This window comes from Oryza brachyantha, chromosome 2, assembly GCF_000231095.2.
Source record: "Oryza brachyantha chromosome 2, ObraRS2, whole genome shotgun sequence".
NCBI classification, from domain to species: domain Eukaryota; kingdom Viridiplantae; phylum Streptophyta; class Magnoliopsida; order Poales; family Poaceae; genus Oryza; species Oryza brachyantha.
Window position 1 is genome coordinate 22494341 of NC_023164.2, and position 15987 is coordinate 22510327.

At 39.6% G+C, this 15987-nt stretch overlaps 1 protein-coding gene across 1 annotated transcript; it reads left to right on the forward strand.

Annotated features, from left to right (window-relative positions):
* Positions 1-10478: 10478 nt before the first annotated feature.
* LOC102722739 (fimbrin-4-like) lies at positions 10479-15349 on the forward strand. The gene is made up of 15 exons (XM_006647740.3): positions 10479-10622; positions 10789-10922; positions 11034-11207; positions 11316-11566; positions 11677-11848; positions 12251-12289; positions 12385-12453; positions 12530-12646; positions 12987-13198; positions 13346-13504; positions 13577-13776; positions 13865-14031; positions 14137-14233; positions 14358-14449; positions 14687-15349. The coding sequence occupies exons 2-15, from the start codon at positions 10836-10838 to the stop codon at positions 14963-14965; spliced, it is 2115 nt and encodes a 704-aa protein (XP_006647803.1). The 5' UTR covers positions 10479-10622; positions 10789-10835; the 3' UTR covers positions 14966-15349.
* The last annotated feature ends 638 nt before the right edge of the window (positions 15350-15987 follow it).

Consider the following 15987-nt stretch of genomic DNA (forward strand, 5'->3'; position numbering starts at 1 on the left):
TGGAGATTGGCCAAAGGATGCACACACAACATCGTGGGTTCCGTTCACATGGACATCAATGTGGAATTTATTAGGGACTCAGCTACGTGGGCCGGTCGACCCGACCCGACCTGTCGTTCGTGTGGGCCACCATGCTGTCCGGCCCATCATACGACCCAGCCACCCAACTCCCCCCTGGCCCATATCTCTCGGCGTGGATTCTCACCGGAGACTTCGCGGCCCATATGTTGCCTCGTCGACCAACGTCCGAGAGAGACGAGACCATCACCAGATCTGGCCGCGGCGCGTCATCACGTGAGCGGAGTAAAACTTTCGCCCTCGGAAAAGCGGCGAGCACGTTCGGACGACCCTCCCTCCACCCGACCCGGCCCGTCGGTCGCATGTGGTGGCCGCGGGCGAGAGCTCCGCAAGCAAGCAAACCCATCGGCGACGCGATGTCTTTCTTTACGCCGATTTCGCCGTTTTCGTGGGCGTCACCGATCTCATCTCATCGCCCCGGCCGCTTTTGCTTTTCCACGTTCCCCGTCGTCACATCACCGGCGATCCGCGCCAAATTACGAGCAACCGATGCACCCGCGGCTGTGTGCGTTTGTCGTGCTCTCGCCTTGGATCCGGTGGAAATAACGTGCGTGGAATTTAGCCGTCCTCTTGTTGTGTTTGGCGCGCTGCAAGCCTGGCGTTCTGGTGCTTTCCGAAAACATCATTGCGTAGTAGCACGGACGCTGGAACGACTGTGCAGCAGCAGGACAGCTTTTGACAGGGAGGGGCTCCGGTGTCAGCTCCGCTCCGTACGAAACTACGAACTCGTCGATGCTTGCTAGAGCATACTCATTATGTACTCCACTAGTTTCATTCATATTTTTATTAGGATGATCATCTAAACTAGTTTTATTCTTTATATCATTATGTACTCCACTAGATCATCCATATATAATATTTTCTGTATATCTTTGAAGGATAAAGAAAGATCATCCAAATATAAAGGTTCTCTAATATAAATGATATCTAAAAATAGATAATAGAATAGCCGTTCTATTGGAGCTCAATTTATAGTATTCATTATCTATTTTTAAGATATAGAATGTAATAGATAAGCTGTTGGGATGCTTTTAGGAGTTCATCGCATCGGTGAACTATTTGACCACAAACCGAAGCGTTAATTCCATATCGTTGATTCCTTCGTAACTACTACTTCGGTTTAGAGCATCATCCTGGAGACCTGAATTAATTTCGATAGCGTTGCTGCGGATTAATGCGCGGTGTGCCGCTGCGCGTAGTACGTGCTGGCCCAGGGGCGCGCCACGCGTGTCCGCGTGACGGGTTCATGTGCGGCGGGAGCACGGATTGGACGACATGTGTTGTGCAGGTTTGTTCTGTTACGAGCAGGAGCACGTCGGAACACGCCAGAGACGAGGTCGGTGGCGACGACGCTTTCGGTAGGGGATAAAATCCTGAAAAGAAAAAAAAAATATGGCGAAGGCGCGTCGCTCCGCTCCGCTCCAGCTCCGGGTGCACAGGGTACCGGACAAATATCTGTTTTCTGGTTAAACTTTTGAAGTTTTGAGGACACGAGCCCATGAAAGTTGGTTGACTCGAAGAACATACGCAAATCCAATTATTCTGGGGAAAAGTAAAGGGGCATTGATTTTGCACAAATTGGATCAAATAAAGCTCCTTTTATATATTTGGTAATGACTGAAAACATTATGTAAGAGTGACTAAGATAAATTGTATAAACAAGCTCTAAAATTACAGTTTGCGTTTATCTAAAGAATAGAGGGGAGGAGAGAGAAGAAACCCATCCATAATTTATATATACAGACTGCGAGAACATCTGTAAGAGGTGTATTGATCCTAAATTTAAATTTAGGAATTAGGCTAGAAAATATATCCATAACAAGTTTTCAAGTACGTTTCTAATATTCGCACGTCGAAAATCATCTCTATCCTATATTTGGGATAGATATATGTATTCCCAATACAATTTATTTAGTTTTGTGTTTTTAGAGGATGGTCTTCGATATTTTATGAGGATCTAATACAAGATTTTTGGGAGTAAAACATTAGCATTCTCTTGGAGATGCTCAAAATGCTACGAGAGTTAGGTTATATGTTAATGATATAGTATATATTTATGTATTAGTTGATTATAGTTAGCTTTCGATGATATATTAAAATTTTAGAGCTAGCTTTCATCGACTTGTGTGCTTGTTTCATCCTTGTCCAGAGAACATGAACAAGGTCCAACAGCACCCAATCTTTTTTGGTAAGAACCACACCCAATCGAGTTCCAAAAAACACCACCACGTGTACACAAAATAAGGGAAACTTCTTTAAATTCCGGAGGGGCTATCAAGGCACCAACATATAAGGTGAAAAAATTTTCTCCAAGTTACAACAAAAAATTCAAATATAACTCTAAATATACCTATAGTAATCAAAATTTAATTCGATATTTTTTTTGTTAAAGCTAATAGACGTCCAATTTGGACATGTATATTGTGGAGCGGTATATAACATTAATTTATTTATGAATTTTTTTAGTATGGTGGCCCGCACATATTGCGCGGCTAGCATCGTTATAGATTGTAGTTATATAGGGATTCTTATCTCGATAATAATCACTTTTTAATTGTTAATTTGAATTTAAATTTTTCTAAATTATATTTTTTACATGAAACCTCATTTACTTGTATTATATACAGTGTACTGGTACATAAACTCTTTTCTATATAATATTTAATTTATTATTTAAATTTTAGATACTTCTAAATTGTATTTATATATGACCTTTCTCTTAATTTTTCCCAATATTTAACTAAAATTTAGGATCTTTCCAAGTTGTAGTTATAGATGGTCTCCTCACTCAATATCAATTATTTTAAATTTTTAATCGAGATTTCAATTTTTCTAAACTGTATTTACACATGGACTCTTTTTTTATTTTTCTTTATTTTTAATTCTTAAATTGTATTTCTAATCTAATTCTTTTTAACTGGAATTTTATATATTTTCAAATTGTATTTATAGATCGACTCTTTGCTCCATATCAATTACTTTAAAAAAATTTATCCGAGATTTAGATTTTCTAAACTTTATTACACATGGACTCTCTTTATTATTATTTTTACTTTTAGTTGATCTCTTCTTTCCTTGTCTGATTTAAAAAATAATATTATCTTTCTTTGGTTTTCATTGTCAGATTAAAAGAAACCGTTCTTTTCTCCTTTTTTCCTCTTATGTTAATCAGGATTCTATAAGAGAACCTAATCTGTCTGATTGCTGTTGTTTCTTTTATCCGCTTGATTTTTTTTCTTTTTTCTCCAATGTTCGATTGATTAATTACCTCGTGCATTCGTGCACGATCGATCTGCTTAATGTGCAAAGCAATTTGCCAACGCATTAATCTCAGAACTTTCTTTTGTCCGGTTGATTTTAACCCTGGATTTTATTGCTATCCGATTGGTATTTTTTCTCGATGAATCTTAGAATTTCTAGCTTGTGAGAGACAACGTGGAGTCTCCTTGTCCTATATATTTTCTTTTTTTATCTCTTATTTTCCTTTGACCGCTTGATAAAAAAACCTTTTTTTTCTTTTGTTGGACGGCAACAATGCCGATTAAAAAAACTTATTTTTTCCTTTTCTTGTGCGATTCCAAAAAAATATTATCTTTTTTATCAATTATTTTCCTTCGGTTATCAATATATCAATTACCAATGTGATACTACGTCCAGGCATGAGTACTATTATGATTGAGTTTCTTGACTGGGATGTTTTTATTGACGTTGTTTTATACTACATTTGCTTGCCCGATCTTACACAATTTTTTTTGTTCTTGACCGATTTCCAAAAAAAATATCTTTTTTAATCTTATTAGAAATCTGAGATCTTTCTATTGTTGCTGTATCACACGGCACGTACTTGGTGTTCAAATCGGAGACCAATTGTACACACCATGGCCCAGCGAAAAACTTGTACACACCATATCGTCACACTAATCCAAATACGACACTAATTCTATATTTGCAGATTTTTTTTCCTTTCCTGTAAACGTGCTAGTCCGTTTGTAACTCATAATCCTAAAAAACTCCTTGTCCGATAAAACATTATTATATTTTCTTTTTTCTTATTTATTTTCCTTATCTGTTTGCAAGTCATAGTTTATTTCTGTTTTTCTATTTTTTATAGTTATCAATATATACCGTTATAATCTGGACCCACCATGATCTAACGGCGTGTATTTTTCTCTTTTTCTCTGATTAACGTAGTAATTTCTAGCCCATGAGAGACAACGTGAAGGTTCTTTTTCCTATTACTTTATACCTATAATAGATTCTTTGTATTAAAAGACAAGGAGACATTATCTCGAGAATTAGAATCTGTTTCCCACAAAATAATCAGAAAACAATATCAGTTGTAGCTCCCATACCAGGTCCATTTTTTGATACTGTTAGAAACAAAGGCACAAACGAGACACGAATTTAACGTGGAAAACCCTTGCGGGAAAAACCACGGGCGCCAACCGGCAATAATCACTATGAGGATATGATTACAATGCAGGGGAAACAATGAGAACTTTTTTCTTCCCGTGCAGACTACAAGAGTATATATAAGGGGAAAATCTAAGAGTCCTAGTAGGATTAGGCGAAAGAATCCTATTAGGAAACTAATCCGACTCCTAGTAGGAAACAACTGGGAGAAACCTACTAGGAAACTAATCCGGATATAATTCCAGTTACAATTCGGATCACATATTTAACAATCTCCACCTTGAGACGAATTTTCTCTTGTAGCATCAAAATCATCAATTACCAATATACACCTCACAGGTCAAATTGATTGCGCGCCAAATAGTCTCTTGGACTATACCGTAACACCAACCAAGCTTGAGCAAAGCTCAAACTTAGTGGCAGGAACTGACTTTGTCATCATGTCAGCTGGATTATCATGAGTACTTATCTTGCATACCTTAACATCACCATCAGCAATAACACCTCGAATAAAGTGATATCTGACATCAATGTGCTTAGTTCTCTCATGAAACATCTGATCCTTTGTAAGGCAAATTGTACTTTGACTGTCACAAAATATATTTATGCAAGACGTAATTCCACAAAGCTCAGTATACAAGCCTCTGAGCCAAATAGCTTCTTTGCAAGCTTCAGAAATAGCCATGTACTCTGCTTCAGTAGTAGATAAGGCAACAGTTGCTTGCAAACTTGCCTTCCAACTAACAGCACAGCCTCCAATAGTGAAAACATAACCTGTAAGCGATCTTCTCCTATCCAAATCTCCAGCAAAATCTGAATCCACATAACCAACAAGTCCATCTCTAGACGTTCCAAACTGCAAACGAGCATTAGAAGTACCACGCAGATATCTGAAAATCCATTGAACTGCTTTCCAATGCTGTTTGCCAGGATTAGCCATGTATCTACTGACAACACTCAATGCATGTGATAAGTCAGGACGCGAACATACCATGGCATACATAAGTGAACCAACTGCTCTTGAATATGGAACTCCAGACATGTACTCAATATCAACTTCTGATTGTGGACAAAAATCTGAAGATAATCTGAAATGTGCAGCTAAAGGAGTGCTTACTGGTTTTGCATCATGCATATTGAAGCGACGAAGGACCTTTTCAATATAACCTTTCTGGCTAAGATACAACTTGCCAGACCGTCTTTCTCTGGTAATTTCCATACCGAGGATTTTCTTTGCTGCACCTAAATCCTTCATCTCAAACTCACTACTCAGTTGTGCCTTCAATTTTGCTATCTCTGATTTGTCTTTTGCAGCAATCAACATATCATCAACATAAAGAAGCAGATATATAATTGAACCATTAACCTCTTTAAGATAAACACAACTATCAAATTGTGATCTTTTGAAATTCTGAGAAAGCATGAAAGAGTCAAATCTCTTGTACCATTGCCGAGGTGATTGTTTCAACCCGTAAAGGGACTTATCCAACCTACAGACAAGATTTTCTTTACCAGGAACAACAAAACCTTCCGGTTGCTCCATATAGATGTCTTCTTCTAACTCCCCATGTAAAAATGCAGTTTTCACATCTAATTGCTCTAGTTCATAATCATGTATTGCAACGATACCAAGTAAAGTGCGAATTGAACTATGCTTCACAACTGGGGAAAACACATCATTGAAATCAATACCTGGAATCTGGCTATATCCTTTAGCAACTAACCTTGCTTTATATCTTGCCTCATCAGTTGGAGATATACCTTCCTTTCTTTTGAAAATCCACTTGCAACGGATAGGTTTCTTCTCCTTTGGCAATTCCACCAATTTCTAAGTATGATTCTTTTCAAGTGACTCCATCTCATCATGCATGGCAGCTATCCATCTATTGCTATCGGTAGAAACAATAGCCTCAGAATATGAAGAAGGTTCTGCATTACCTTCGATTTCTTGCGCCACACTCATAGCATAAGCAACTATGTTCGCTTCTTCGATCAATCTTTGAGGGGCTTTAATATTTCGCCTAGCTCTGCCTTGTGCAATAGAGTATTTTGGTGACTGCTCAACAACAGAAGAGTCTGACTCTTCAATAACCGGTGCATCTTGGTTACTAGCAATATTCTCTTTTTCTGGTACATGTACTGAACTGATCAAGTGCTCCACCTGCACGCTTGCTTTCTGCTGACTCTTAACAGGAACATTAGTAGAAGATTTATCATTCAACATAACTGTTTCATTGAAGATGACATTTCTACTAATCACAACCTTTTGGGTTTCAGGACACCATAACTTGTAGGCTTTCACACCAGAAGGATAACCAAGAAATATGCACTTAATAGCTCTAGGCTCCAATTTACCGTTGTCAACGTGAGCATAAGCAGTACAACCAAATACTTTCAGGTCTGAATAATTAGCTGGGGAACCAGACCACATCTCAATTGGAGTCTTCTTATCGATGGCATAACTGGGTGAGCGATTAATAAGATAACAAGCAGTGGAAGCAGCTTCCGCCCAAAAACGTCTAGGTAAACCTGCATTTGACAGCATACAACGGGCCTTTGAAATAATTGTCCTGTTCATACGCTCAACTACGCCGTTCTGTTGAGGTGTATGAGAAACGGTGTAGTGGCGCACAATGCCTTCTGACCTACAATATGATTTAAATTGCCTAGAACAGAACTCCATCCCATTATCAGTACGAAGGACTTTCACCTTCCTTTCGTCTGTCTTTTGACCATAGTCTTCCACTCCTTAAATACCAAAAAAGCTTCAAATTTGTGCTTTAGAAAATAGGGCCAAACTTTTCTCGAATAATCATCAACGATAGTCATCATATAACGAGCACCTCCAAATGACCTCTTACGAGCAGGACCCCATAAGTCAGAATGCACATAATCAAGAATACCTTCAGTAGTATGTGTGGATGTGGTAAACTTCACCCTCTTGTGTTTGCCAAAGATACAATGCTCACAAAATTTCAACTTTCCGATGTTTTGTCCATCTAGTAATCCTCTCTTGCTCAATTCTGCCAAACCAATTTCACTCATATGCCCGAGACGCATATGCCAAAGATCGGAATTCGATAATGAATCGGTAACTGCAGCAACATTATCTACTATCGTAGTACCTCGTAGATGGTACAAATCGGCAGTTTTAATATCAGCTTTCATCACAACAAGAGAGCCTTTTGTTACCTTCAAAATTCCGTCTCCACCGGAATATCTGTACCCTTTACGATCAAGAGTAGATAAAGAGATGAGATTTCTCTTTAAACGGGGAATATGCCGCACATCTGATAATGTTCTAATGCAGCCATCAAACATCTTGATCTGTATAGTACCAACGCCCGCAACTTTGCAGGGCGTATTATCACCCATCAAAACATTACCACCTTGTACAGGTTCATAGGTGGTAAACCAATCCCTATTAGGGCACATATGATAGGTGCATCCAGTATCAAGAAGCCACTCGTCACTGGTTTGTACACAACCAGCATAAGCAACCAGTAATTCTGCATCTGGTTTATTATCAGTAGCAACTGCGGCTTTACCTTGCTCTTCTTGCTTACCTTTCGGTTTATAATTTCCCTTGTGCTTTTCTTTGTTCTGTAGCTTCCAACAATCGGAAATATCATGTCCACCTCTCTTGCAGTATTTGCATGACTTATACCTGCCTCTGGATTTTGATCTCCCGCGGTAGCCACTAGAACTTTTGTCTCTTGATTTGTTGTCTGTGTTCTTCTCTTGTTGCCTGCCCCGAACAACCAAGCTTTCTGGTTGTGAGTTAGATCCTTCAGAAGGTACCATCTTCTTCATCTTTTCTTTGGCTTGCAAAGCATCATAAACTTCTTGCAAAGTTAGAGTATCACGACTATACAAGATAGTATCTCTGAAATTTGCATATGAGCTAGGCAATGAGCACAACAGAATAAGGCCTAAATCCTCTTCATCATACTTTATCTCCATGGACTCAAGGTCAGCAACAATTTCCTTGAAAGTGGAGAGATGATCCATCACAGACTCATCATCTTGCAACTTGTGCAGAAATAACTTTTGCTTCAAGTGCATCTTGCTGGTTAGATCCTTTGTCATGCATATCTGTTCCAGCTTCAACCACAGCGCGGCAGCTGTCTTCTCCTTAAGCACTTCCTGCAAAATATTATTGGATAGATGAAGATGGATATATGCCATAGCCTTACGGTCTCTCTTCTTCTCATCGTCGGACCAATCATTTGTCCTTTTGTTGTTGAATCCATCAAGTGCATCATCCAGATCTTGCTGTGCAAGAATTGCACGCATCTTCACTTGCCACAATGAGAATCTTGTGTCTCGGTCCAAAAGAGGTAGATCATACTTTAAACTCGCCATTGGGAATAAATCCTGAATCTGTTGGTATTAATATGTTGAACCCAAGCAGATACGCGAAACTCCAGTGCTCGGAACGATGCACAATAGTTGATCTGACAACTTTTGGGCACACAAGATCGGGTAAATGTAGCAATTAAATCTGGAAAGAAAAACGATACTGTTACTGTAGCTGTACTATAGCTGCTACAGTAGCGCGGATTGGACGGCACGATCTGATGGCTTGTCCTTGGAACGATCAATTTTTCTCCTACGTGCGTGCGTCTGCTCCTTTTCTTTTCTTCTGTGCGGACGCGACGTCGAGTCGGAGTCGCCGCCGATTCCGACCTGATCTCGACGGAACGGCGGTTCTGTAGATCGCCGGAAAAAGCCCGGTCAGCGGTAGCAACGTAGCGTAGATTAATCTTCGCTGCTCTGATACCACTTGTTAGAAACAAAGGCACAAACGAGACACGAATTTAACGTGGAAAACTCTTGCGGGAAAAACCACGGGCGCCAACCGGCAATAATCACTATGAGGATATGATTACAATGCAGGGGAAACAATGAGAACTTTTTTCTTCCCGTGCAGACTACAAGAGTATATATAAGGGGAAAATCTAAGAGTCCTAGTAGGATTAGGCGAAAGAATCCTATTAGGAAACTAATCCGACTCCTAGTAGGAAACAACTGGGAGAAACCTACTAGGAAACTAATCCGGATATAATTCCAGTTACAATTCGGATCACATATTTAACAGATACAAACAGGAAAACTATTAATTTCTCCATAAACATAGGCACTTATTTGTTCGCCTCATGGTTAATAGACACGATAAAAAAACCCTGTCACGATCTTATAGAAAGTGTTGATTTTGGAGGAAACCAATATGGCACTGAATATATTCGATGTGGTTATTGCAAAAAAAAAACCTGTGTCTAGATTTGAATATTTTGTTTTGAAAAATCACAGAATTTTTAGTTTAGAATGGGAAAAAGGGACTCTCCCAAGTTGAAGTCCGAATTTTGGACATTTTTTTTCAATGTAAAAGCATTCAAAGTCTCCTGCTATAACTTCTACCAGGTACCATACGACCTCCTTCCCAAAATAAACGAAATTTTGAGTGTTTGGATAGAATTTTTTAACTCTTCGTCTTATTTAAAATTTTTTTATGATTAATATTTTTATTGTTACTACATGATAAAACATGAATAAAACATGAATAGTACTTTACATATTATATTTTTTTTTGATTTTTAATAAATTTTTTAAATAAGACAAATGGTCAAACGCTAAATCTAGAAAATCCAGAAATTGTCTTCTTTAGGACGGAGCAGTAGACCTTAGATACCACCTGATTTTGCACAAATCTTTAAAGTCCACATCAAGTTGGACCTTATACTCTTTCAAGTTCCGCCATAAAATCAAAGTAATCTCATATTTCCTCAGAAAAAAAAGGAGTAATCACATATCAGACCATCTATTTACCTTTTCCAAAGTTCTATTTCTTTATTTCTTTTTAAGATGCGAATGCGCTAGTAATTCTTAACCATGAGGTAAACCTAAAATCGGAGACACACCAGCGAATAAACAAAACAAACCAAACAAACAAACAAACGAAACCGACCCACCCGACGTCCTGTCCTCGTCTCCACCACTTCCCCCTCCCGCCCCCACGAAATCTGGGAGGAGCCAGGACGCCATTGCCAACCCTTTTCCCCCGGCCGCAAGGAAGGCACTTCCCGGCGAGCGACCGGCGGGAGGAGGAATCGTCGCGAGAAATTCGCAAGGTACGCTGTCCTCGCTCCTACCCACCCGCTGCTCCTGGCCCTCCCGCGCCGCCACGCGCCTATCCACGCGGCGTGCGCGAGGGGGGGCGGACGATCTCCACGTTACATGTTTTTCTTCTTCTTCTTCGGGGGTTTCCGGGCGTTTTGATCTGGGATCTTCCTGCAGTTGTGGTGGAGGTGGGTGGCGATTGGCCCCGTTGTGGAAGGGCGGACATGTCGGGGTTCGTGGGCGTCGTGGTCTCCGACCCCTCGCTGCAGGGCCAGTTCACGCAGGTCGAGCTCCGATCGCTCAAGGCCAAGGTGACCTAAAATTATCCCTGGTTTCTTCAGTTCGTTGCATAGGAAACCGCGTTCCTTCTTTCATTCCGGTTCGAATTCATTGTTTTTTTTTTCTGTTTTGCCGGGCGGCAGTTTCTATCTCTGAAGAGAGACTCCTCCGGCCATGTGACCACTAAGAATCTCCCGGGAATGATGAAGAAGCTGAGGGGACTCAATGAGGTGATCTCCGAGGAGGAGATCGCAGCCCACTTGTCCCAGTCTTACCCTGACGCCGACCAGGAGATTGAGTTCGAGTCATTCTTACGGGTACAGCTCGGTCATTCTCTGAATTATTAGTTGCTTCTGCTTAGGGGAATAGGCTGACATTGTCCTGTTGATTTTGTGGGAATGGGGTTTGGTGCTGTTTGTTTGTAGGAATACCTGAATCTGCAGTCAAGGGCGAGCACCAAAGAAGGCGGTGGCGGTGGTGGTGGCAAGACCTCGTCGTCTTTCCTCAAGTCTAGTACCACTACGTTGCTGCACAATCTCAACCAGGCGGAGAAGTCGTCTTATGTGGCGCATATCAACACCTACCTTGGCGAAGACTCATTCCTGAAGAAGTATTTACCAATCGACCCTAACGGCAACCAGCTGTTCGATCTTGTCAGGGACGGTGTTCTGCTATGGTAGGAGATGGTCTTTACAGCTAACCAATGTGTGCATCTCCATTTACTCACTGAACAGGAACTCCATGAGTCATAGCTGACATTTGTTCATTTATGTATCATTTGCTCAGTAAATTGATCAATGTAGCTGTACCTGGGACCATTGATGAGAGAGCAATAAATAAGAAAAGAGTTCTTAACCCATGGGAGAGGAATGAAAATCACACGCTGTGCCTCAACTCTGCCAAGGCCATTGGATGTACAGTTGTAAACATTGGTACACAAGATTTGGTGGAGGGAAGGGTACGCAACATGTTTCCTACTTGTAATTCGTTTTAGTAACTCATGATGCAGTGTAGTCTATGCAAATTATTTTACCACTGATTTTCATTCAGTACATCTCTGAAATACTTTAATGTCATGTAGCTATATGTCCTAGGTAGTTTGGGTACGAAGCATGCTGTCAGCTAATCATTGTCACCATTAATTGCTGCATGCCCTTTTATCCTTCTTCCTATATAACCTGCTAATAGGTTCCACCTTATATTTCCTTGCTCATAAGCTTTACGCATTATTCGTTGATATGCTTATCCATGCGTCAACTCATATATTATCAGCCATCTTCCCTTTGTGACTTCTTCTTTTTAATTCAAGAGATTCACTAAATGTCAAGTTGTGATTAACATAGTTAGATTTTTTTTGCAGCCTCATTTAATTCTTGGATTGATATCTCAAATCATAAAGGTAAATGCCGTACTGAGTTTTGCATTTATATGTTTGACATACTATTGTTAAACTCCTGCCTCATCATATAAAGATCTGTTTGCACTTGTCAATAGATTCAACTTTTGGCTGATCTGAATCTCAAGAAGACACCCCAGCTGGTGGAATTATTTGATGACAGCAAGGTAAATAATTTTTTTCCTTTTATTCATTTAATCACATTTTGTCAGAACAAAATTCATTTTACTGATTATTTTGCAGGATATAGATGAAGTCTTGAGCTTGTCACCAGAAAAGATGCTACTTCGATGGATGAACCATCATCTGAAAAAAGCTGGTTACAAGAAAACCGTCAGCAATTTCTCTACAGATGTGAAGGTGCATATGACATAGAACAAAGTAGTATTATAATTACTTTATGTGCAGTCTGAACAAAAAAGCAGCCCATTATGTGTGATGGGTCTTATTGTTGCCCTTGTGCTATATACTGTATTGCTAACCCACAGTTTGGCTTGCAACATTTGTTGCATTTGGGTTTCATTGACTAAGCAACAGTTGGCCTTGAAATTTATTTATGAATCACTCTCTTATATGCTATAAATCCTTCTTATAAATGCATATGTAGGAAAAGTACATCGAATTGTAGCCAATTCATTAATATTGCTTTGTCATGTTCTTTCTTCAATCTCCAATGTTCACACACGTTAGTTCTGTACAGGATGGTGAAGCATATGCTTACCTTCTAAAAGCTCTTGCTCCAGAGCATTCCCCTGAAACCACATTAGAGACAAAAGATCCTAGCGAGAGGGCTAAATTGGTACTTGAACAAGCAGAGAAGTTGGATTGCAAAAGATACTTGACTCCTAAGGATATCACTGAAGGTTCTGCCAATTTGAATCTTGCATTTGTGGCACAAATATTCCAGCATCGGTAAGTAATGTTTTTCTTATTTTTCCAAAGGCACTATTTTATTTTTATCATGCTGTATAAGGTTCACATTAATAAAGGTTCTTAGCTAGCTTTTAATGAATTGGTCATCTGATTATAACTTGAATGCCATTGTTCCATGATGGACAGGAATGGTCTAACTACTGACACCAAACAAGTTACTCTCACACAGACAGCATCACGTGATGATGTTCTATTATCGAGAGAAGAAAGGGCCTTTCGGATGTGGATAAACAGTCTTGGGGTTGACTCTTACGTGAACAATGTTTTTGAAGATATTCGCAATGGGTATACGATTATTTGAATGAGCTTTGTGTCTATCTCCAAATGAATTGGTAAGTCACATTGTTTTTCATGCAGATGGGTACTTCTTGAAGTACTAGACAAAGTTTCTCCAGGATCTGTCATCTGGAAGCTGGCATCGAAACCTCCAATTAAACTACCATTCAGGAAACTGGAGAATTGTAATCAAGTGATAAAAATCGGAAAGGAGTTAAAGTTTTCGCTAGTAAATTTAGCTGGGAATGATATTGTTCAGGGAAACAAGAAATTGATTGTTGGTGAGTGTGACTGAATCAAGTTTTTATAGTAGCTGCTGATTCACGGTATCGATTTAGCATAATTGAAGCCTTTTCTGTTCTTTTTCAGCCCTTCTATGGCAATTGATGAGATTTAATATGCTTCAGTTGTTGAATAGACTAAGATCTCACTCCCAAGGATCCCAAGGAAAAGAAATTACTGATGCTGATATACTAAAGTGGGCAAACAGCAAAGTGAAAACATCAGGAAGAACATCTCAAATGGAAAGCTTCAAGGTGTTCTTAGTTTCTGTCTTTTTTTTTGACCTAGAATTTCTGTCATCTTTAGTTTTAATTTGTTGTCAGATAACTTTGGTTAACAAATACTCTACCTTCCCTCAGGACAAGAGCTTATCAAATGGGCTGTTCTTCCTTGAACTTCTTAGTGCAGTACAACCAAGGGTTGTCAACTGGAAAGTTGTTACAAAGGGGGAAGATGGTCTGTTCCTGGCCCATATGGACATTTGAATTGCTATTTGATGATAATTTCTGACTTTTTATATTTGTATCCTTTTGGAAAATGATAGTATTGACTGATTGACTATTTCCTTCCACTTCTGCAGATGAGGAAAAGAAGCTAAATGCTACTTACATTATTAGTGTTGCAAGGAAAATCGGTTGTTCTGTGTTTCTTCTCCCAGAGGACATCATAGAGGTAAGGGATGTTAGTATGCATGAAACTGAGCGTGCAAACTTTACTATCAGATATGGAATTAAATGCTTTGGGCCCTTTGGTAATTTATCTAGCATCTGGGCTAAATGCTACTCTGTCTACATCATCTGTTTTCCGTGATCGTCAACTTGTCTTTCTTGAAAAATGATGTTCATCGTCAGTTGAGAACTGACATGAAGAGTAGTATTGATTCATATTCTTATATTCCTGTTTCAACAGGTAAATCAGAAGATGATCCTAACGCTTACAGCTAGCATAATGTATTGGAGCCTACAGAAACAACCGCAGTCACAATCTGAAGTGTCAGAACAATCTGAGCCATCTAGTATGGCTTCGGATGCAGCTTCTGATATTGCTTCGGAGGACGCTGCTTCAACAACAGCTGCATCTGAGGGAGAAGAGGTGAATTCGCTGTCTGATAGTATGTCCAATTTGACTACAGATGATGCTACTTCAAATGCCCCGCCAGCAGAAAATGGAAATGGTGTGGCAGGATGAGCATTGCATTGGCTGTTCATCGTCCTAATACCAGTTTTATTCTGGAGCTAGTGCCTTCATGGCGTTCAACGGTTGCTGCCAGAAGTAAAATTTTTCCTGCTTCTGTTCCATGCCTACTTTTAAGTAGCCTGATAGATACAGATACAGATAGATAGAGTTGCCGTTTGTTCATTAAATTTTGCTCAATACATACGACAGGGAAAAACTATACATAGGTCACTGGTTGGGCATTTCTTGTATTCTCTAGTATACTTTGATTTCAATGTATTCACTTTGTTTCCCGGACCTGTCAACATGTACTGGCTGGGCATTATCTTTTGTAATGTGTTGCTGCTCTGGACCATGCATGAGCTGTATATAACATATTGAGAGTTCTGGTTTCCCCGAGATTTCTCATTGTTTAGCCTCCTTGATTTGAAGGTTTGGTTTGAAGAAATACATAGGGGTTTTAGAGGATTTTACTCATATAGATTTCTTTTCTAAGCATGGCCTTAACAAAGAATGGGCATTTTAAATCCTTTGAAATTTCTATGGAATACCCCTCAAGTTCTTGAGGAAATTTAACATGAGATCTAACCTTACGGAAAGCTTTCTTTGAGTATTTATCTTTCTTCTTTCTTATATTATTCACTCGTTTATACCATTAAATAACTATCACAAAAATTAGATAAATTTTCATCTTTTATACTGTCAACAAAAGAACACAGCCTCAGTTTTGAGTTCTTCCTGTTTCCCTTTTTTTGGTATACGAGTCTGGTTCCTCCTGCTTGTTGGCTCTTGGAGGTCTCAGATCCGGATGGGAGCAAAGATTTCAGGAGGCAAATGGCATGTTTACTACATTTGGTGGTGATAGATTTATCGCTGCTGCTCATGTGCTCGTCTTCCTTCCGCGTTCACCTTCGTCGTTGTCATCATCAATCCTGTCTCTTTCTCCATTACCATTCATGATTTGTGGCGAAGGTAGTCTAGATTATGTTCTCCGTTTTTGGTAGCAGTAGTGGTGACTGCGACTGCGACTGCCT